The sequence below is a fragment of the Bombina bombina genome, chromosome 8, assembly GCF_027579735.1.
Source record: "Bombina bombina isolate aBomBom1 chromosome 8, aBomBom1.pri, whole genome shotgun sequence".
Taxonomy (NCBI): Eukaryota; Metazoa; Chordata; class Amphibia; order Anura; family Bombinatoridae; genus Bombina; species Bombina bombina.
Genome location: NC_069506.1, coordinates 267,053,810 through 267,078,258, shown reverse-complemented (window position 1 = coordinate 267,078,258; position 24,449 = coordinate 267,053,810). Strand labels below are relative to the sequence as shown.

Genomic DNA, 24,449 nt, shown 5'->3' with positions numbered 1-24,449 from the left:
GTGCCTTTGCCGTCTAGGTACTGAAAGACAGCACTTTAGAGGTAAATCCTCAAGTGGATCTATATTGGGACATATTCTATCCTTTTTATTGAGGGTACATTAAAATGGGCAGCTTTGCAGGCACCTTGTATGTTTAACTCGGTTTCTGTGACATGCAGAGAGACTTAAAGGGACATTATACACCCAAAAATATAGGCTATTTAAATAAAGCACCAAAAGAAGATAACGTTTGTAATTGACATGTATTAGCAATTTTGCTGCTAAATCTCCAAAAATATGATTATAAAGTTTGTAATCCTCTCAGTACATAAGAATACGTACGTAATATCCACTAGCTTCAGAGCAAGGCTTTTCCCTACACTCCCTATCTAGTGTCCTTTACAGCTAGCCCCCATGCTGGGGCTGTCTGTGTAATAGATAAGGCATGTCACTTACAAATCCCCTCACCTGCACTCAGCCATTTCTTGCTGACTGTTTACACTGGGCACAGATCTCCTGTCCTCCCAGTAAGCATTCTGCAGACACAAGCTGAATATTCCACTCACAGCTCTGTTAAATAGATTCCTGAGATGTTTTACAGAGCTGTGTGTGAAAACATTCAGAGTGCCGTAGTAAGGGCAAAGGGGGAGTCAGATATATGCACAGTTGCGCTCCACTCGTAATCTGGTATTTATATTTCTGCCCAGTGATCTTCAATTAGCAAAACATAAACTGATGTACAGATTATAAAAGAAAAGTCTAGCTAGGCATACAATGCCTGCATCACTCTATAAATGTGTTTTTATTTGGACAGATGTTTCTTTTTAGATTTTATATCAGCTGAACACAGCCTGAGAGATGTAGACAGAGCATTTAATTTTACCTGTCAAAAACTGCACATGAGCTAAAGCAAGGGGATTTTACCCTTTCATCTGCACCTCGGCAACATCCAGAGCCCTGCCCCCCGCAGCTGCTCCCAGTCTCCTGCCTCCTCATACATATTCATATTGTATCTGTAAAGCAGGGGGCGGAGCGCTGGATAGAGGGGGGGAGTGAAGATTGAACCCAGTGTAACAATCAGAGGTGAGGGGATTTGTAAGTGACATGCATTACCAGTTACACAGACAGCCCCAGCATGGGGGCTGGCTGTAAAGGACACTCGATAAGGCATGTAGGGAAAAAGCCTTGCACCGAAGCTAGTGGATATTATGTACGTTTTCTCATGTACTGAGAGAATTACAAACTTTATAATCATTTTTAGGAGATTTAGCAGCAAAATTGTCAGCCGCTTTGGAATCAGTCCGGGATGCAACCCAACTGCTAGCGTGAAATAGAAAGCACACGCTAGCACACTGAGAAATATCCAGGACGTGACCCACTCAGGAAACAGATGAGAAAGGTTAAAAAAATAATATTTGCTCCAGAATGCAGGGAAGCCACAAAGGAAAAAACGTCCCTTTAAGCAGGTCAAAGAATATAAAGGAAATGCTCTATTGAAGCTTAGAAATAAGGTCCTTATTAGCAGGCTTGTAACAAAGTTCCCTTTTGCAGCTTTGTAAAAGTAAATGTCCCTTTAAGCAGGCTTATAACAAAACAGAAAGTCAAAGTTCTCCTTTGCAACTTGTAAAAGTAAATGTCCCTTTAAGCAGGTTTATAACAAAACAGAAAGTCAAAGTTCTCCTTTGCAACTTGTAAAAGTAAATGTCCCTTTAAGCAGGTTATTATTAATCAACGAAAAGATTGTGGAATAAGGCAAAAAGCAAGGTCAGGCAGGCAGAAGTCGGTATCCAAATATCAGCAAAAGAGTTAAGGCAAAAGGCTTGGTCAGGCAGGCAGAAGTCGGTATCCAAATATCAGCAAAAGGGTTAAGGCAAAAGGCTTGGTCAGGCAGGCAGAAGTCGGTATCCAAATATCAGCAAAAGGGTTAAGGCAAAAGGCTTGGTCAGGCAGGCAGAAGTCGGTATCAAGAAAACAGATATTGACAAGGTACTCACAAACTCCAGGGGATCAAACAAACAGGCCCCGATTCAGATCTCCCGCCGTGGTTTAAAGGCAGGAGCGTCAACGTCATCAGAGGGGTGTGTTGAGAAAGCGTCACGTTGCTAAGCCACGTGACGTCAGTTACACAGGGAAGATCCGGGAGCCGCGGCGACACGGCAATGAACGGAGGAAATCATGACAAAATTGCTAATACATGTCAATTACAAACTTTATCTTCTTTTGGTGCTTTATTTAAATAGCCTATTTTTTATTAAGTGTATAATGTCCCTTTAAGTTCAACTCCTTGTAATAGGCTGTGGTTTCAAATCACAAAACCAGCTATTTTATATACACAAATAAACCAGAAAATGCAATTTCTCAAATATTTTATACTCTGCAGGTGGTATAACAAGTCATTTAAAATACATTAATGGAAAAACTATTTTACAGTGTACTGTTCCTTTAATATCTCCTGAGGGGGATTATTGAACAGTTGGATTTTTTAATCATATTTGTTATGTGATTTCGACTGCTTATGTTTAAGAACGTTTGGGGTCTTAGGATGATACAGAACATACAGGATATTTCCTTTTGAGAGCTGCACAGTTTTCTTTAGATAAGATGGCATGCTTTTTCCTTAGCATGGTTAGGTCCTGCATGAGCACCATGTGACCAGAAACGGTCACATTTTTTTCACCGCTTCAGATTCATGACCGGATGTCTGCGGAGAGGAGCCTTTTCTCTATATGTCTGGGTCATAGGAGGTGGTGAGTGCCCCAGCCATTGGGGGTGTAAGATGCCAGTTGTTTTTACCTTCTATAATTTGATATAGACGAGTTATGGAGGATTCTGATATTTTAGAGGGGGATCCCTCCGATACAGAATTTGATACCTATGTATATTGTGAGGAAGTCCGGGTAATCCAGCCCGCTCAATTATGTTCCGTATGCCGCAATAGAGTGTTCTCATCAACCAATGTTGAGATGTTAACCACTGAACCATCCGCCTCTGAGGACTCTTTGGTGTTTCGGCCTTAGACAGTCTTACATGGAATACCAGTGGGGAAAATCAATTCCCAGTGTTCCGATTAGATCTCCTTGTTCTGAGAAATTTTTCTCTTAGTTCTCCCGAAAAGATTTTGACCTTGTCATTTTCTTGTCCGGGGGGAAAGAGTGTCCTAGGGAGGTCCGTGGGTTGGGAGTTTCCTTCCGTTTATTCCTTTGGTTCCTCAGCGAGCGTTCTGCTTGGAGGATTTGGTTTTCTGGGTTTGTTCCAGTTGGTACCTCTTAGTGGGGCGAACCTCTTTTACAGAAGGAGAGTTCCTCCTGCTTGTCGGGGGGTCTCATGTTTGGTGGTGGGCGGACTAAGTGGCCTAAGGGATGGCTACCCTGCCTAGCAAGCTGAAAACTTAGAGTTTGAATCCTGCTGGTGCAGTCCTCTTTATGATTTTCAAGGCGCAGGTTAGCTCTTCCGCTTCTGTAGCAGAAGGTGGGTTTGAACCCAGGTGGGGCTCCGGCATTTTCAGCCTGAATATGCTAGAACTCTAGCTTTCCTTAGAGGGTTTATTTTAACCTTATTCTCTTCGACCATATCGCTCTTTGTGGTGGAGGGTCGATCTTAGCAGGAGCTGACATCATTGAGACGGTTTGCTTCATTTATATTTAGAGTTATGTCACAGTTTAGGGGCTTTGCCTCTATGGACCTCTTTCAGGAATCGGTGGGTGCAGGATCCTTGTGTTCCTCACATCCTGGACTTTCTGAGGCTAACTGCGTGGAATTGTTTGCTTAGTCATAGCCAAGAGAGGTTTTTCTGATGGAGTGTTGATACTCTCGGCTTAATGGGTACAAGACCTACTTCTTATGGTATGTAGAGCGGGGATTCTCCTGGCATAAGGCCAGTTTTTTTTTCCGGGTTCCTTTCTTTCTCCAGGATGTCCTAGGGAAAGGGCCCTCTGTAGCTCCCTTAAGGGATAGTTTTCGGTCCTATCTATCTTACTGCTCGAGAGGCTCACAGAGCTTCCAGATGTCAGTATTGTTCATGTTTTGATTAGTTAAGGCATTGAAAGGCTTTCTTTTTTCTAATAGTTATTACTTCAGCGCACAGAGTTTCTGAGTTGGCTGTCTTGCAAGGTCTGGACCCGTACCTAGTTTTTTCATAGGGCTGTTCTCTGGGTTGGTTTTTCTTCCTATGGTTGTTTCATATCACAACATCAATCAGGAGAATGTGGTTCCTTCCTTGTGTCCTAATCCTCCTCCTTCAAAGGAGGAGTTATTTTATAACTTGGATGTGGTTCGGCCCTTGAAGTTCTATCTTCAGGCTACAAGGGAGTTTATTTGTCAAACTTCTTCCTTTGTGTCTATTCTGAGAAGTGTAAGGGGCCCAAAGCTTTAGCAACTTCCTTGTTTTTTCTGGTGGAGGAGCTTGTTTGTTTAGCTTACAGATTCAGCTGAACGCAAGCCTCCTCAGAGGCTTAAGGCTCATTCATCTAGAGCTGTGGTTCCCTCTTGGGGTTTGAGAATGAGGCATTTAGCGTTTAGAATTATAGGGCATCTACCTGGTCCTTATCTACCTGCCTCCATATTTTCCACAAGTAAGGAATGAAGCCAAGGACTCTCATATTAAGAAGGAAAACATAAATTATGCTTACCAGATAATTTCCTTTCCTCCTGTATGAGGAAAGTCCACGGCCCCCGCCCGTATTCACCATTGGGCAGACCTACGTTTATGTTTTTTGTTCTTCTGGCACCTTTATACCCTGAAGTTTATCCTACTGTTCCTTGTTCCCTCTGCAGAATGACATCTTTCCTTTTGTGCGGTTCCATCTGAGTCCTCTGCAAATATGCATGCTCAGTCAATGGAACGGAGACCATTCAGATCTCTCGCAGAGGATAGATCTGGATCCCCTAAAAAGAGACTCTCTCATGGTGGATTTCACAGGACCATCATTCTCAGGGCACATTCTTCCTGGATTTCACAGGACCATCATTCTCAGGGCACATTCTTCCTGAGACCTTCCTGGGTGATTGTGACCATGGATGCCAGCCTCTTAGGCTGGGGAGCAGTTTGGAGCTCATTAAAAGCTCAGGGTCTGTGGACTCGGGAGGAGTCTTTTCTTCCCATAAACATCTTAGAGTTGAGAGCAATCTTCATTGCATTGACAGATTGGCCTCAATTGTCCTTAGTCCGGTTTATCAGATTCCAGTTGGACAACATCACCTTGGTGGCTTACATCAATTAACAGGGAGGAACTCTGAGTTCCTTAGCAGTGAAGGAGGTGACTCGAATTCTTCAGTGGGCGGAAGTTCACGATTGTCTCCTTTTTGCCATCCAAATTCCGGGAGTGGACAACTGGGAGGCGGATTTTCAGACCCCTAGCCCAGCCCCAAATGCTATTAGATACTTTTGTTAAACTTGACTTTTTCTATATCTAATAGCAACACTCAAATGCTCATTTGGGGCTGGGCTAGGGGTCTGACAAAGAGGAAACATGCAGCAGAGACCGCAACAGTAAACAGTGAAGCGATAATACAAGAAAATATTCACTGTTTATGTTTACACAAGGCGCCAAATAATGTGGGCGGCTTTTTTGGCGCTAAAAAATTAGAGCGTCATTGTTGTCTCCACAATATTTAAGTCTCATTGTTTATTGCTTCTGGTTGCTAGAAGCTTGTTCATTGGCATTTTTTCCCATTCCTGAAACTGTCATTTAAGAAATTTGATCAATTTTGCTTTATATGTTGTTTTTTCTATTACATATTGCAAGATGTCTCAGATTGACCCTGAATCAGAAGCCACTTCTGGAAAAACGCTTAACTGAGTTTCAGTTCTACCAAAGCTACGTTCATTTATTTTAAATGTTATAAATGTTTATCTTTAGCTATGGTTTGTAATAAGTTATTATGATATACTTTTACATGCAGAATCCATTAGTATTTATGCTTTATATATTGCCATTCTTACATTTTATGTACAAGAAATATTTAGAAATATTTTTCTGATTCTATTTTAAAGGCTTTGTCTGACTTCGTGCCTTCTAATAAAAATTTTTAGGTCTTTTTCACTTCTTTTTTAATTATTGAAGTTTCAAATGACCAACAACATACTGATTTATCCTTCTCTGATTATGTTTTTTTCTCTTTCAGAATTTTCTTCATCAGATATTGGGGCCTAGTTATCAAGCCGTCAACCTCAAATACGCTGGAATTCCGCATCGTATTTGTGGCGAGGCTGATACGCCTTAGTTATCAAAGGCTCGAGACCGGCAAAAGTAGAATTTTGTGACGTAAGCATCGATCCGCCGGAATCAGTCCGACACAGATCGATTCTTACGTCACTCCAGATGTTCCGCACACAAGTGCGGCACATTCTCACTACTTTTGCTAGTTATCAAAAAACTAGCAGGTACGCTCGGCACTTTTACGGCCCAGCGTACCTGGTTTTCAATCCGCCACCCCTGGAGGCGGCGGATCCCATAGGAATCAATGGGAGTCTGACCATAGCGAAAGTACAAGTTCGCTGCTGACAGACATCCCATTGATTTCTATGGGAGCTGTCTACACCTAACACCCTAACATGTACCCCGAGTCTAAACACCACTAATCTGTCCCCCCCTAAACCGCCGCAACTAAATAAAGTTATTACCCCCTAAACCGCCGCTCCCGGAGCCCACCGCAAGCTACTCTATACATATTAACCCCTAAACCGCCGCTCCCGGAGCCCACCGCAACTATAATAAATGTATTAACCCCTAAACCGCCGCTCCCTGAACCCGCCGCAACCTATATTAAATGTATTAACCCCTAATCTGCCCCCCCTACACCGTCGCCACCTATAATAAATTTATTAACCCCTAATCTGCCCCCCCTACACCGTCGCCACCTATAATAAATTTATTAACCCCTATCCTGCCCCCCACTACGCCGCCGCCACTGTAATAAAATTATTAACCCCTAAACCTAAGTCTAACCCTAACGCCCCCCTAACTTAAATATTAATTAAATAAATCTAAATAAATTAACTCTTATTAACTAAATGAATCCTATTTAAAACTAAATACTTACCTTTAAAATAAACCCTAATATAGCTACAATATAAATAATAATTATATTCTAGCTATCTTAGGATTTATATTTATTTTACAGGTACCTTTCAATTTATTTTAACTAGGTACAATAGCTATTAAATAGTTATTAACTATTTAATAGCTTACCTAGCTAAAATAAAGAGAAATGTGCCTGTTAAATAAATCCTAACCTAAGTTACAATTACACCTAACACTACACTATACTTTAATAAATTATTCCTATTTAAAACTAAATACTTACCTGTAAAATAAACCCTAAGATAGCTACAATATAATTAATAATTACATTGTAGCTATCTTAGGATTTATATTTATTTTACAGGTAACTTTGTATTTATTTTAGCTAGTTAGAATAGTTATTAAATAGTTATTAACTATTTAATAACTACCTAGCTAAAAGAAATTCAAAATTACCTGTAAAATAAATCCTAACGTAAGTTACAATTAAACCTAATACTACACTATCATTAAATTAATTAAATAAACTACCTACAAATAACTACAATTAAATACAATTACATAAACTAACTAAAGTACAAAAAATAAAAAAAGCTAAGTTACAAAAAATAAAAAAAATAAGTTACAAACATGTTAAAAATATTAAAACAATTTTAAGCTACTTACACCTAATCTAAGCCCCCTAATAAAATAACAAACCCCCCCAAAATAAAAAAATGCCCTACCCTATTCTAAATTAAATAAATTTCAAAGCTCTTTTACCTTACCAGCCCTTAAAAGGGCCATTTGTGGGGGCATGCCCCAAAGAAAACAGCTCTTTTGCCTGTAAAAGAAAAATACAACCCCCCCAACATTAAAACCCACCACCCACATACCCCTAATCTAACCCAAACCCCCCTTACAAAAACCTAACACTAATCCCCTGAAGATCATCCTACCTTTAGTTGTCTTCACTCAGCCGAGCCACCAATGGAACAGAAGAGGACATCCGGAGCGGAAGAAGTTAATCCTCCAAGCGGCGCTGAAGAAATCTTCCATCCGATGAAGTCATCATCCAGGCGGCGCTGAAGAAAAGTCTTCGATCCGGCCGATGTCATCTTCAAAGAGGCGCTGAAGAGGTCTTCTATCCGGGCGAAGTCATCTTCCAAGTCGGGTCTTGAATCTTCCTTCCGCCGACGCGGAACCACCTTCTTCACCGACTGACTACGATGAATGACGGCTCCTTTGTCATCCAAGATGGCGTCCCCTCAATTCCGATTGGCTGATAGGATTCTATCAGCCAGTCGGAATTAAGGTAGGAAAATTCTGATTGGCTGATGGAATCAGCCAGATTCAAGTTCAATCCGATTGGCTGATCCAATCAGCCAATCAGATTGAGCTCGCATTCTATTGGCTGATCGGAACAGCCAATAGAATGCGAGGTCAATCTGATTGGCTGATTCCATCAGCCAATCAGATTTTTCCTACCTTAATTCCGATTGGCTGATAGAATCCTATCAGCCAATCGGAATTGAGGGGACGCCATCTTGGATGACGTCCCTTAAAGGAGCCGTCATTCGTCGTAGTCCGTCGGTGAAGAAGGTGGTTCCGCGTCGGCGGAAGGAAGATTCAAGACCCAGCTTGGAAGATGACTTCGCCCGGATAGAAGACCTCTTCAGCGCCTCTTTGAAGATGACATCGGCCGGATCGAAGACTTTTCTTCAGCGCCGCCTGGATGATGACTTCATCGGATGGAAGATTTCTTCAGCGCCGCTTGGAGGATTAACTTCTTCCGCTCCGGATGTCCACTTCGGTTCCATCGGTGGCTCGGCTGAGTGAAGACCACTAAAGGTAGGATGATCTTCAGGGGATTAGTGTTAGGTTTTTGTAAGGGGGGTTTGGGTTAGATTAGGGGTATGTGGGTGGTGGGTTTTAATGTTGGGGGGGGGTTGTATTTTTCTTTTACAGGCAAAAGAGCTGTTTTCTTTGGGGCATGCCCCCACAAATGGCCCTTTTAAGGGCTGGTAAGGTAAAAGAGCTTTGAAATGTATTTAATTTAGAATAGGGTAGGGCATTTTTTTATTTTGGGGGGGTTTGTTATTTTATTAGGGGGCTTAGATTAGGTGTAAGTAGCTTAAAATTGTTGTAATATTTTTAACATGTTTGTAACTTTTTTTTATTTTTTGTAACTTAGCTTTTTTTATTTTTTGTACTTTAGTTAGTTTATGTAATTGTATTTAATTGTAGTTATTTGTAGGTAGTTTATTTAATTAATTTAATGATAGTGTAGTGTTAGGTTTAATTGTAACTTAGGTTAGGATTTATTTTACAGGTAATTTTGTATTTCTTTTAGCTAGGTAGTTGTTAAATAGTTAATAACTATTTAATAACTATTCTAACTAGCTAAAATAAATACAAAGTTACCTGTAAAATAAATATAAATCCTAAGATAGCTACAATATAATTATTAATTATATTGTAGCTATCTTCGGGTTTATTTTACAGGTAAGTATTTATTTTTAAATAGGAATAATTTATTAAAGTATAGTGTAGTGTTAGGTGTAATTGTAACTTAGGTTAGGATTTATTTAACAGGTACATTTCTCTTTATTTTAGCTAGGTAAGCTATTAAATAGTTAATAACTATTTAATAGCTATTGTACCTGGTTAAAATAAATTGAAAGGTACCTGTAAAATAAAAATAAATCCTAAGATAGCTAGAATATAATTATTATTTATATTGTAGCTATATTAGGGTTTATTTTAAAGGTAAGTATTTAGTTTTAAATAGGATTCATTTAGTTAATAAGAGTTAATTTATTTAGATTTATTTAATTAATATTTAAGTTAGGGGGGCGTTAGGGTTAGACTTAGGTTTAGGGGTTAATAATTTTATTACAGTGGCGGCGGTGTAGTGGGGGGCAGATTAGGGGTTAATAAATTTATTATAGGTGGTGACGGTGTAGGGGAGGCAGGATTAGGGGTTAATAGGTTTAATATAGGTTGCGGCGGGTTCAGGGAGCGGCGGTTTAGGGGTTAAACTATTTATTTAGTTGCGGAGAGGTGCGGGATCAGCAGGATAGGGGTTAATAATTTTATAATAGAGGGCGACGGTGTAGGGGGGGCAGGATAGGGGTTACTAGGTATACTGTAGGTGGCAGCGGTGTCCGGGAGCGGCGGTTTAGGGGTTAATACATTTATAAGAGTTGCGGCAGGGTCTAGGAGCGGCGGTTTAGGGGTTAATACATTTATAAGAGTTGCGGCGGGGTCTAGGAGCGGCGGTTTAGGGGTTAGTAACTTTATTGAGTTGCGGGAGGCTCCGGGGGCGCCGGTATAGGGGGTAGAACAGTGTAGTTTAGTGTGAGTGCTTAGTGACAGGCTAGCAATAAAGCTGGGAAAAAGCCGAAGGGCAGCGAGATCGGATGAGTGATAACTCTCACAGTCCGCTGCTCATCGCCCCGCGGCTTTTTGACAGCTTTATTTGATAACTTAGGCGTATTTTTAAAGGTCCGCGGCGGCGATGTGAGGCGAGCTTAGGTGGGCGTATTGGGCCGGCGAAGCCAGAAAAGTAGACGGCTTGATAACTACCCCCCATTGACACTAACAAATCTACTTTTTTATTATTTTTTTTATTAAAGTACATTTGTTCTTTGTTGAAAAGGTGTTGATTATTTTGGATATTAAGGTAACTAGTTCTTTAAGACTAGCTGACACTATTTCTGCCTATTTATTCTTCTGTGTTTTCAGAGGTTTTCTTTCCAATCCCCCATACTAGGGAATGGAATAGGCTGAGAATTTTCTTTTATTCCTTCTTCAAAGGTTTTAAACTATATTCTTTGCCAGCAGTTAAATTCAATTTGGAGGGTTCTCCAATTTTTTGGGGCTATCTCTACTCCTACTAATTATGCTATTGTTTCTATAGCAAAATAGTATTTATTTTCCTTTAGATGGTTGTATCTTATTTATGGAAAATTATTTAGTTTCAGGTACTTTTCTTGGTCCTGTGTTTTATTTGGATTTTGCAATTGCTTCATTTTTGTTCTGTTTACTTTAAGATCAAGTATCAGATTATGATTTATTTTAGCATTGTTAAGGGACAACATTTACTAGACTAGGTGCTGTTGCATTTGTCTTGTTATTTTGCATTTATTGATTATGCAAGTCCACTGTATTGACTGTTCCTTTAAACTGAACTATTATGCTAATAATTTCATTTGTGTCTTCATTTTATTGAATATTTTCGCAAATGAGGGTTAATCTATGTCTTTAGCTATTTTAGCTAGAAGAATTTTGTGATTTTTATAAAATCCATATTTCTTTTGTTCTAAGATAATCAATTATTTGTTTTATAATTGGATTCAATTCTTAACTGTTACTCTGGGCTTCCAGATTGAGTTCTAAGACTAAAACTTTAAGCTTATTCTAGTTTGGTTGTTCTTATTAAGGAACAAATTCCTGAATTCTTTCCCAAGTAACATGTTTATAATTGGAAATTTTTCAGTTTCGAAATCAGCTCCCTAATATTGCGATGTACGTGCCGTATTCCAGCTTGGCTGGCAAGGGGCAGGTTAAGACTTTTTTGAAATTTATTTGGTTCTATTCGGTCCAAATTTCTTTGATTTTATTCCAGTAAGGCTAACACTTTCTTTAAGTGTGTTTCGGTCCTATATATTTTGGGTACTGTTGAAGCATGGCTGGGCACCCATGGGGTTCAAGCGCTGCTCAGACCTGGAATCTTCTGGGGTATTTCTTCCAGTTCCATTTTTGGGAACTAGGTTTTGGAGTTTTATTCAAAATATTCTGCCTTTTGGTCAGTGATAACATTATTTGTTTTCATTAGATACAATAAATGCATATTTTCATTTTTCTGTTTTCATTCAGATTATTTTCTGAGGATGCGGAATCTCATATGATTCACTTTGCTCTTCAGGACATAGTTAGAAGAAATTTTTTTCAAAAGCTCTTGATTCCTCACACAAGGGTCACCTTTTTTAGGTTTCCAGATATTTGTGTCTCTGTCTTTGTCTCTATCAGACAAGGGACAATTTTATTGTGTTCCGTTTGTCGGTACCTTTAGTCTCTATTATTTATTTCAGTTGCTATATATGCTGAATTATGGTGCAGGGATTCTAGGATTTCGCATTTTAAATCTTCGAATCCTAATATTTATCTCTCTTGATTTGGTGGTTTAGATCACCATCATTTAGTTCTACAGGTCTCTTAGTTTCTTTCAACCTGGACCATGATCTCTACAGATGCGAGTCTTTTTGGTTGGGAGGCTGTCTGAGGATCTCTGTCAGCACAAGGGGTTTGGAAATCTCAGGAGGCGAGATTACCATTTGATATTTTAGAACTCCGTGCTTTCTCAGAGTTTTTTTCAGTTTGTTTCTTTTTGAAGAAGAGACGTTTAATGTATATCACTACTATGGTGTATGTCAATCATCAGAGTAGGACTATCAGTCCTTAGGTTGTGACAGAAGTGTCTCGGATATTAGCTTGGGCTAAATCCAGCTCCTATCTAAATTCTGTGGTTTTTATCCCAGGTATAGATATTTGGGAAGCGGATTATCTCTGTTAATCAAGCTTTTCTTCCGGGAGAATGGTCTCTCTTACCCAGATATGTTTTTCATCTCATCTGAATAGAGAACTTCCCAGGGGCCTATTAAGGTCCGGGAATCTTCAGGCGGAAGTAGTGTATGCATTGACATTTCTTTGGAATTATCTTTTTGCCTATTTCTTTCTGCCTCTAGTTCTTCTTCCAAAATTCTTATGGAGTATTTGTTTGTTATGCTGGTAGCTCCAGCATGGCCTCTCAGGTTTTGGAATACGAATCTCATTCGGATGGCCAGTTGTCAATGTTGGACACCTCCGTTTAAACCAGACCTTTTCTTTCTCAAGGCCATTTTTTCCATCAGGATCTCAAATCATTAAATTTGAAGGGATGGAGTTTGAACGCTTGGTTTTTAGTCATAGAGGTTTTTCTGACTCATTGATTAATACTATGTTTCAGGCTCATAAATCTGTCTCTAGAAAGATTTATATTGAGTCTGGAAGACCTACTTTTCTTGGCATTCTTTTAAAATTCATAGAATTTTATTATTTTTTCAGGTTGGTTTGGATAAGGTTTTGTCTTCAGTTGTTTGTTAGGACAAATCTCTACTCTTTCTGTTCTTTTTTCACAGAAAGATTGCTAATCATCCTGATATTCATTGTGTTGTACAGGCTTTGGTCCATATCAAGCCTGTCATTAATTCAATCTCTCCTCTTTGGAGTCTCAATTTGGTGCTGAGGGCTTTACAGGCTCCTCCGTTTGAAAGTATGCTTTTTCTGTACATTAAATTACTTTCTTGGAAAAGTATTGTTCCTTAATGACTCCGTCATTAATACTATGTTACAGGCTCGTAAATCTGTGTCTAGGAAGATATATTATCGAGTCTGGAAGACTTACATTTCTTGGTGTTCTTCTCATCATTTTTCTTGGCATTCTTTTAGAATTCCTAGAATTTTACAGTTTCTTCAGGATGGTTTGGATAAAGGTTTGTCTGCAAGTTCCTTGAAAGGACAAATCTCTGCTCTTTCTGTTCTTTTTCACAGAAAGATTGCTAATCTTCCTGATATTCATTGTTTTGTACAGGCTTTGGTTCGTATAAAACCTGTCATTAAGTCAATTTCTCCTCCTTGGAGTTTGAATTTGGTTCTGGGGGCTCTTCAAGCTCCTCCGTTTGAACCTATGCATTCGCTGGATATTAATTACTTTCTTGGAAAGTTTTGTTTCTTTTGGCCATCTCTTCTGCTAGAAGAGTTTCTGAATTATCTGCTCTTTCTTGTGAGTCTCCTTTTCTGATTTTTCATCAGGATAAGGCGGTTTTGCGAACTTCATTTACATTTTTACCTAAGGTTGTGAATTCTAACAACATTAGTAGAGAAATTGTGGTTCTTTCGTTGTGTCCTAATCTTAAGAATTCTAAGGAAAGATCGTTGCATTCTTTGGATGTAGTTAAATATTATGTTGAAGCTACTAAAGATTTCCGAAAGACTTCTAGTCTATTTGTTATCTTTTCTGGTTCTAGGAAAGGTCAAAAGGCTTCTGCCATTTCTTTGGCATCTTGGTTAAAATCCTTGATTCATCATACTTATGTTGAGTCGGGTAGAACTCCGCCTCAAAGGATTACAGCTCATTCGACTAGGTCAGTCTCTACTTCCTGGGCATTTAGGAATGAAGCTTCGGTTGATCAGATTTGCAAAGCAGCAACTTGGTCTTCTTTGCATACTTTTACTAAATTCTACCATTTTGATGTGTTTTCTTCTTCTGAAGCAGTTTTTGGTAGAAAAGTACTTCAGGCAGCTGTTTCAGTTTGATTCTTCTGCTTATAATTTCAGTTTTTTTCATTATAAGATTTAAACTTTATTTGGGGTGTGGATTATTTTTCAGCGGAATTGGCTGTCTTTATTTTATCCCTCCCTCTCTAGTGACTCTTGCGTGGAAGATCCACATCTTGGGTATTCATTATCCCATACGTCACTAGCTCATGGACTCTTGCTAATTACATGAAAGAAAACATAATTTATGTAAGAACTTACCTGATAAATTCATTTCTTTCATATTAGCAAGAGTCCATGAGGCCCACCCTTTTTTGAGGTGGTTATGTTTTTTTTGTATAAAGCACAATTATTCCAATTCCTTATTTTATATGCTTTCGTACTTTTTTCTTATCACCCCACTTCTTGGCTATTCGTTAAACTGATTTGTGGGTGTGGTGAGGGGTGTATTTATAGGCATTTTGAGGTTTGGGAAACTTTGCCCCTCCTGATAGGAATGTATATCCCATACGTCACTAGCTCATGGACTCTTGCTAATATGAAACAAATGAATTTATCAGGTAAGTTCTTACATAAATTATGTTTTTTATCTACGCTAGAGGTTCCAGAAGTTAAGCTTACTGAGGAACCTAAGATTCCTAAGGTAGTTAGGGTCTATGAAGACAAAAAGGCTCCACAGAATTTCTAGGTTCCAGTTCGTATGGCGAACATTATTGCCAATGAATGGGAAAGGATTGAAACACCTTTTTCCCCTTCTTCAACTTTTAAGAAGCTATTTCCAATGCCTGAGTCGCATCTGGAGCTGTGGAGTTCCATTCCTAAGGTGGATGGTGCCATTTCAACCCTCACCAAGCGTACTACTATTCCTCTAGAGGATAGCTCCTCTTTCAGGGAACCTATGTATAAGAAATTAGAGAGTTATCTGAGAAGAATGTTTCAACATGTTTGTTTGTTTTTTCCATCCGGCAGCAGCGGTAGCAGCCACCTATTGGTGTGACTCTTTTTTAGAACTAATTGAGGTTGAATCCCCTCTTGAGGATATTCAGGAAAGGATTAAGGCTCTAAGAATAGCCATCTTCTTTATCTGTGACGCGAATATGCAGATTTTCATCTTGAATGACAAAGCTTCTGGTCCGCGGATATGGTCTCTAAATCCAGACTTCTTTCATTACCTTTCAAAAGAAAAATTTTGTTCGAACAATGTCTGGATTTCATCAATTCTACTGTTACGGGGGGAGGTGCTTTCCTACCCCAGGACAAAACCTAAGGGACGTCAGGCCTCTAATTTTCGTTCCTCAAAAGAACTCAATCTTCCTCCAAGCCCAAACAGTCCAAGGGCACTTAGAAGCCTTCTCAGTCTTGGAACAAGTCCAAGCAGACCAAGAAGCCAGCAGATAACAAATCTGCATCCATGGGTGTTAGACGTATCTCAAGGATACAGGATAGGATTTAAATCTCGGCCTCCCAGAGGCAAATGTCTCCTTTTCCAGATTGTCTACAAGACCAGAGAAGAGGACTGCTTTCTAAGATTGTGTCCGAGATCTCTTCTCAGAAAGGGGACTATGGTTTTATTCAAACCTCTTTGTGGTTCCCAAAAAAGAGGGAACTTATCGCCCAATCCTGGACTTGAAATGTCTCACTGAGTTTCTCAGGGTCTCCTCCTTCAAAATGGAGACTATCAAGTCCATCCTTCCCCTGATACAGGAAGGACAATTCATGACTATAATCGACCTAAAGCATGCATATCTTCATGTCAGTATATTTATGAAAATCTAAGTAGTGCTCTCCCAGTAATACATCAGCTTATGTCAGGGTTATAACACAATACAAATAATAATTATCCTTAAAAATAGAAACCCTTAACCAACATGCATCTACTAGAAACCATACAATTAATATAAATATCTGAATTCTTTTATTTAGTTAATATCCATGAACATTTTGAAATATATTTTTGCAATACCAGAATATGACACAATATTATATGCGCTTGAAAACTATTTAAATATGCTATGCAAAGTTTATACACGCTTACCTTTAAAACCAGCCTTATTTACAAATAGCCTTTCATTCAGTTTACACGAGACTAAAATCTTTATCTTTTAACATCCAAGCGATACAATTCTAACAGTGCTTATAATCAATAGGATAATATATATATTCTGCTATTTAACTGCAATTTATCCTAATACAATATTAATTTACAATATCAGAACTTGCACAGATAAGTTACTTAGCCAATCAGATACAGATTTAAACAATATATAGGCTGTGACTACCAATTTAAAATACAATTTATTTCTCTGACTCTGCCAAACCCAACAACAATGAATGCTTATTTTAAATTGTTTTTGCATACAAACAGGCCAGCTAAGAACTATCCAAAACAATAACACACAGTTTAAAAGTACAATCTGCTCTTTAAATCTATTTGTTATAGCAATCTTTTAATACATTACCAAAAAGAGTACCAAATCGATATCCAATATTCCTTGATAGGAATATTTTCACCTCAGAAAATACCAATAAGTATAATTTGCAGTCAATGAGAGGAATAGATCAGCTTTGCTTGAGTAAATGGCATTTCATGTCCAACAGGAACCAGTTTACAAGTTTAGCTCAGCAGAGATCTGTCTCTCTCTATGTTGCAATCACTTTATATGGGTTCTCCTCACTGGTGAAATTGGAAACGCCCCAAAACGGAAACCTTGTCTCGGATTGGTTCTTTGAGATTTCATTTTTAAAACAGCCAAAAAGCCTTCTGGTTGTAGTTCTCATATGGCAACACAGGGTGGCAGCATTACAAACAGACACAGCAATACATGCAGCATGACAATACATACAAATTCATTTAACCAACATTTTTAGACAGTGAAAAATTTCTTTAAACTATGTAATAACTGCCATAATTTCTTGTATTAATCTCTCCCAATATTAATTATAGATGGAGCAGCATCAGATCAATTTCCTGATCATTTTGATATGAAACATCATGTTTTTTTTTTAATATTACATTATATTAAAAGAATTATGCTGCTAATTATTTTGAAATTAATGGCATTTAAACATCTGTCATATATGTATTTACACAATTTCAGCCTATTTCACGTTTCCAATAGTTCTGCCTGCATACATTCCTCTATGATCCATCTGAAAAATAGAAAATTTATGTTATATATATGCACTTCAAATATGGGATTATTAAAATGGTTATTTAATCTATACTAATTCTGAATTTATTTCCTATATAAATATCCCATGCAGCAATTATCTATTTAATATAATGTGTTTAATTTCAATATATATTCATGTGTTTATTTATTATCATATAAAAGACTGTCATATATCCATTAAAATATATTTATTTCGTGTAATTAGCAAGAGTCCATGAGCTAGTGACGTATGGGATATACATTCCTACCAGGAGGGGCAAAGTTTCCCAAACCTCAAAATGCCTATAAATACACCCCTCACCACACCCACAAATCAGTTTTACAAACTTTGCCTCCTATGGAGGTGGTGAAGTAAGTTACAAGAGTTTCTGAATTATCTGCTCTTTCTTGTGAGTCTCCTTTTCTGATTTTTCATCAGGATAAGGCGGTGTTGCGAACTTTTTTTAAATTTTTACCTAAGGTTGTGAATTCTAACAACATTAGTAGAGAAATTGTGGTTCCTTCATTATGTCCTAATCCTAAGAATTCTAAGGAGAGATCATTGCATTCTTTGGATGTAGTTAGAGCTTTGAAATATTATGTTGAAGCTACTAAGAATTTCCGAAAGACTTCTAGTCTATTTGTTATCTTTTCCGGTTCTAGGAAAGGTCAGAAGGCCTCTGCCATTTCTTTGGCATCTTGGTTGAAATCTTTAATTCATCATGCTTATGTCGAGTCGGGTAAAACTCCGCCTCAAAGGATTACAGCTCATTCTACTAGGTCAGTTTCTACTTCCTGGGCGTTTAGGAATGAAGCTTCGGTTGATCAGATTTGCAAAGCAGCAACTTGGTCTTCTTTGCATACTTTTACTAAATTCTACCATTTTGATGTGTTTTCTTCTTCTGAAGCAGTTTTTGGTAGAAAAGTACTTCAGGCAGCTGTTTCAGTTTGATTCTTCTGCTTATAATTTCAGTTTTTTTCATTATAAGATTTAAACTTTATTTTGGGTGTGGATTATTTTCAGCGGAATTGGCTGTCTTTATTTTATCCCTCCCTCTCTAGTGACTCTTGCGTGGAAGATCCACATCTTGGGTAGTCATTATCCCATACCTCACTAGCTCATGGACTCTTGCTAATTACATGAAAGAAAACATAATTTATGTAAGAACTTACCTGATAAATTCATTTCTTTCATATTAGCAAGAGTCCATGAGGCCCACCCTTTTTTTGTGGTGGTTTTGATTTTTTTGTATAAAGCACAATTATTCCAATTCCTTATTTTTTATGCTTTTGCACTTTTTTTCTTATCACCCCACTTCTTGGCTTTACGTTAAACTGATTTGTGGGTGTGGTGAGGGGTGTATTTATAGGCATTTTGAGGTTTGGGAAACTTTGCCCCTCCTGGTAGTAATGTATATCCCATACGTCACTAGCTCATGGACTCTTGCTAATATGAAAGAAATGAATTTATCAGGTAAGTTCTTACATAAATTATGTTATTTTCTTATAATGCTGAAGTGTATTCTACTTGCCTATCACATAGTTGTTTTAAAATTTCATTGTGAGCCATTTGCTTTCTCTGTGTTATCCTCCCCAGACTCTTCGTCTTTTACTCACCACATGGGGTACAGAGTGCTATGAAATTTGCACTTCCTAATTAAGAAGCAAATGTTTCCCTTTTGTTTCTTGGGACATGTTGTCTGTAGTTCATCCTGGAGATGTATATTCAATTTGTGGGGGTTTCTGAGTCAAATCCTGACATCAGAATTTAAACCTTATTCCAGTAATATCTGATAAAAATATGGTTTCATACATAAACACATTTCCCTGTCCTATTGACATACATATATATATATATATATATAAATATGTATTTACCTGTGCCCTGACATTCATGTTCCGATCCACAAGGATCATTTTCAGTTCCTGAGGTTTGCTTTTCTGGATCAACACTTCCAGTTCATATCACTTCCATTTTTTCTTAGTTACTGCTCCCAGCAGTGGCTAGCATTGGCCAGATGGCAGGGTATCGCAGTGGCTCCTTACCTAGCAGTGGCCAGATGGCAGGGTATCGCAGTGGCTCCTTACCTGGACGATATCTTGGTACAAGCTCCATCTTTTCTTTTAGCAAGGGAACACTCAGACTCTCTTCTGAGTCTCCTTTGGACACATGGATGGAATATAAATCTGGAAAAGAGTTCTCTAGTTCCCAGTACCAGGGTGGTTTTTCTGCGTACTATCATCGACTCAGTGTCCATGAAGTTCTTTCTGACAAATCAGAGAAGTTCCAAGCTAATTGCAGCATGTCTGTCCCTGTCATGGAGGTAGTTGGGCTCATGGTATCTTGTATGGCCATTATTCCTGTTGCCCGATTCCATCTCAGACCTCTACAACTATGTATGCTGAGATAATGGAAGACTCTCTCTCTTGTTGGCTCTGTCAAGATCCTCTATCCCTAGGCACGTGCTTCTTGAGACCGTCCTGGGAGATTGTGACTACGGATGCCAGCCTCTCAGGAGGAATCTACTCTTCCGATCAATATTCTGGAGCTTCGGGTGGTTCTCAATGCGCTGAAAACATGGCCCCAGCTAGGTTCTGCCCGGTATATCAGATTCCAATCAGACAATATAACCTCAGTTGCTTACATCAACCATCAGGGAGGAACAAGAAGTTCCCTAGCAATGTTAGAGGTGTCTCAAATTCTTCAATGGGCGGAAGCCCACAACTGTCTTCTTTGTGATTCACATCCAGGGAGTGGACAACTGGGAAGCGGACTTCTTCAGCAGACAATCCTTCCACCCGGGGGATGGTCTCTCCACCCCGAGGTGTTTGCAGAGATTACTCGCAGATGGGAATGCCAGAGATCGATCTCATGGCCTCCCATCTCAATGCCAAACTACCTAGGTATGGGTCGAGATTGAGGGATCCTCAAGCAGAATTAGTAAACGCATTAGCGTTTCCATGGAGGTTCAGACTCATTTATCTTTTTCCTCCATTGGCTCTTCTCCCTCGTGTAGTGGCTCGCATCAAGCAGGAGCAAGCCCCGGCGATCCTTATTGCTCCATCCTTGCCTCAAAGGATCTGGTTTGCAGATCTGGTGAGAATGTCCCCGTCTCCTCCTTGGAGGTTACCTTATCGGAAGGACCTTCTAATTCATGGTCCATTCCTACATCAAAACCTAGATTCTCTGAGGCTGACTGCGTGGCTATTAAACGCTTAGTCTTATCCAAAGAGGATTTTCTGATAGTGTCATAGACACTTTGATTCAGGCTCGTAAATTGGTTACTCGGCGCATCTACCATAAGATGTGGCGGACTTACCTGCACTTGTGTTAGGAACGCAGCTTTCCATGGTACAAGGTGAAGTTTACTAGGATTTTGGCTTTTCTCCAGGATGGATTGGAAAAGGGTCTGTCTGCCAGCTCACTGAAGAGTCAGATCTCAGCCCAATCGGTTTTACTGCACAAGAGACAAGTTGATCTTCCGGACGTGCAGTTTCTTGTTCAGGCTCTGACTAGAATCAGACCTGTATTCAAACCTGTTGCTCCGCCTTGGAGCCTCAATCTTGTTCTGCGTGTTTTGCAGCAAGCTCTGTTTGAGCCTATGCATGCTGTTCTATCGTGGAAAGTTTTGTTTTTGTTGGCTATTGCTTCTGCTCGCAGAGTCTCTGAGATTTCTGTTTTACAGTGTGATTCTCTTACCTTGTTTTCCATACCGATAAAGTGGTTTTACGTACTAAGTTAGGTTTCCTTCCTAAGGTGGTGTCAGATCGCAGGAGAAACATCAATCAGGAGATTGTGGTTCCCTCTCTGTGTCCAAATCCTGCTTTAGCTAAGGAACGGCTGCCACATAATCTGGACTTTGTTTGTGCCTTGAAATTCTACCTTCAGGTTACTAAGGAGTTTAGACAATCTTCATCCTTGTTTGTTCTTTATGCGGGTAGGAGCAAGGGCCAGAAGGTCACTGTGATCACCTTATCCTTGTGGTTGAGGATTGTCATCCTCTTAGCTTATGAGGCAGCGGGACAGCAGCCTCCTGAGAGGATAACGGCTCATTCCACTAGGGTAGTTGCATCCTCCTGGGCTTTTAAGAATGAAGCTTCTATGGATTAGATTTGTAAGGCGGCTACCCGGTCCTCCTTACATACTTTTTCTAAGTTTTATAAATTCGATGTGTTTGCTTCGGCTGAAGCAGCTTTTGGGAGAAAAGTGTTACAGGCTGTGGTGCCCTCAGATTAGGGTCCGCCTTTTCTTTTTTGCCCTCTCGATTTTTCATTCAGTGTGCTCTGGAGCTTGGGTATTGATTCTCAACAGTAAGGGATGAAGTCAGGGACTCCCTCTGCCTTTGAAATGAAAACAAAATGTATGCCTACCAGATAAATTCCTTTCTTTCCTGGCAGGGAGAGCCCACAACCCCGCTCGTAGGATTTTGGCGCAGCTTCCCTTTATTTTTTTCTTCTGTCACCTGTATACCCTGATGTTTCTCCTGCTTTTCCTTGTTCCCTCGGCCGAATGACTGGGGGGATAGGGGAAGAGGGAGGAATATTTATAGCCTTTTGACTGGGGTGTCTTTGGCTCCTCCTGGTGGCCAGGTGTTGATATTCCCAACAGTAAGGAATTAAGTTGTGGACTCTCCCTGCCAGGAAAGAAAGGAATTTATCTGGTAAGCATAAATTTAGTTGTTTTGCTCCATTGACTTCTATGGTGGCTTTATATGCACGTCAGTTTTTTTTCTTTTGTGCTTGTGAGCAGTATAATGAGCAATCAGACCTTAAAGGGATAGTGCACTGTACAATGGGTTTCCCTTTAATGTGTTGCCAATAACTTGTTATAGTAGCTGCAGAGTATAAAATGCATGGGACATTGCTCATTTAGGTTTATTTTTTACACATGAAATAGTTCCCTTTTTACTGATTTGAGAAGAAAAAAACTGTAAACCTCTCTTCCACCCCCTAATTGGAAATTGGTTGATGCTTGCTGCCTTTTGTTTACTTTTTAAATGACTGCTATTTGCAAACAATTTGGTACACTCCAGCATGCAAATCACATAATTGGGAACACATACAATTGGTAACAAAATTGACAGTACAATGCCCCTTTAAGGTCTACTTGCACTGTTAACTTCAACAAATAAACATTTTTAATGTAACATTTTTTTATATATAAAAACTCTAAAGCGATAGAAAGGTCATTTCTATTTTGAAAGCATTCTTACTTTACACATTTTTTCACACCTTCCTAAAACTTTTGCACAGTTGTATACATTTAAAAAAATGCTTCTATTTAATTTTGAAACCCATGCCTATTTAAATTTTGACCTTTCTATCCCTTTAAATAGTTATCTTTCAAATTCATGCTAGAAATATCTGAAAGTATTTATCAGTATTTACTTTAATTATTTTAATTTTATTTTCTATCACATATTGTCCTTTGTGTGTGATGAAGTGTGAGTCTTTTCTAGACTGGCCCAGTCTCCCTTTACATGTTGCAAATCAACTGTGTGTTTTTCCTCTTTATTTGTATCTTCTTTTTTTTCTGCTCTACATACCCCCTTCTGTTTTGACCATCTTTTATTTGAAGCCCTCTTCTTCCATCCTTTTTCTTTGGATCCCAAATCCACCTGTTCTCTCACACTCTAAACTGTTTTCTCTGTTGCTTTACAACAAGTTCTCAGACATAGTGCTTTTTGTGAATCCATATTTATATGCTTGTGATCAACAGCAGTTATTGGAGTGTAATAAGTGCCGAAATAGCTACCACCCGGAGTGCCTGGGACCAAACTACCCAACCAAACCCACCAAGAAAAAACGAGTTTGGGTGAGTAGACACTTTGTATAAAGGTGAGGTACATGATTGATTGTCAAGTGCTGAATAGGAGTTTGAGGTGAATGTCCTTTTTCATCTTTTCTAGATCTGTACGAAATGTGTCAGATGCAAAAGCTGTGGCTCCACCACCCCTGGCAAAGGATGGGATGCTCAGTGGTCACATGACTTCTCACTGTGTCATGACTGTGCCAAACTCTTTGCTAAAGGTGAGACATCTAGATGTCTTCCATGTAAAACCTTGCTGTTTAATTATTCTCTTTGATTGTCCCTGACACCCCTCTTTCTGACTGAAATAGAACTAGCAGCACCTTCTGATCATAAAGTCAACCCTATTTTCCTTAAATGTATAACATGTTTTTAAGTTTTTCTCATTACTTCATCGGATTTCTGTTTGCTCACTGGCTGTACTTAACCACCACACTTTTATCTACAATTCATTTCCATCCGCTCACCGGAGCCTTTATTTCTCGGAAGTACACTATGACAGCACAATTGAGACGGATGAGAAATGCATTTTATTTTCTCATTAGTCTGGTGTCACCACTTATACCACTGGTTTGAATGTAGTAATCTGTTTCACTTATATTGCATATGATTGAAGCAATATGGTCATGTGGGTTTCTCATTCTTTCATAAGGTGGTGAGAGTCCACGGCCTTGATGGTAAGGATTGCATTCCCACCACTAAGAGGAGGAGGCAAAGATACCCCAAACACAAAGAGCTTTTAAACCCTCCCACCTCCCTGTACAGCTTAGTTTTAGTATTTGCCTTTCAGGAGTAGGTGAGGATTTGAGGTGTTCCAGATTCTTTTTTGAAAGGGACTCTTAGACCTATGAGACCAATTACCCCTTTTTGTAAGGAAACCTTGAATACATTGGAACAGAAGTACTGGTAGTAAAGCAATATTTCCCATTGGGATTTCCATCTTAATGGGAGGAGAGTCCACTGCTTCATTCATTACTTGTGGGAATTAAGAACCTGGCCACCAGAAGGAGGCAGAGACACCCCTAGCCAAAGGCTTAAATACCTCCCCCACTCCCCTCATACCCCAGTCATTCTTTGCCTTTCGTCACAGGAGGTTGGCAGAGAAGTGTCGGAAGATTCGTAGTAGTCTCTTATGGAGGGTAGTACTCTTCGAAATGGGACTGGAGTTTTAAGTAGTCGTGTCAGCCT

The 24,449-nt window shown here is 39.2% G+C and overlaps 1 protein-coding gene across 1 annotated transcript in view; it reads left to right on the top strand.

Moving 5' to 3' along the window:
- The window catches only part of KMT2A (lysine methyltransferase 2A), a 555,423-nt gene that overhangs the window by 285,926 nt on the left and 245,048 nt on the right, over positions 1-24,449 (top strand). Inside the window, exons 12-13 of the mRNA XM_053691137.1 lie at positions 23,172-23,267; positions 23,362-23,482. Of these exons, the coding sequence (XP_053547112.1) occupies positions 23,172-23,267; positions 23,362-23,482 (217 nt within the window). The remainder of the gene's footprint in view (positions 1-23,171; positions 23,268-23,361; positions 23,483-24,449) is intronic.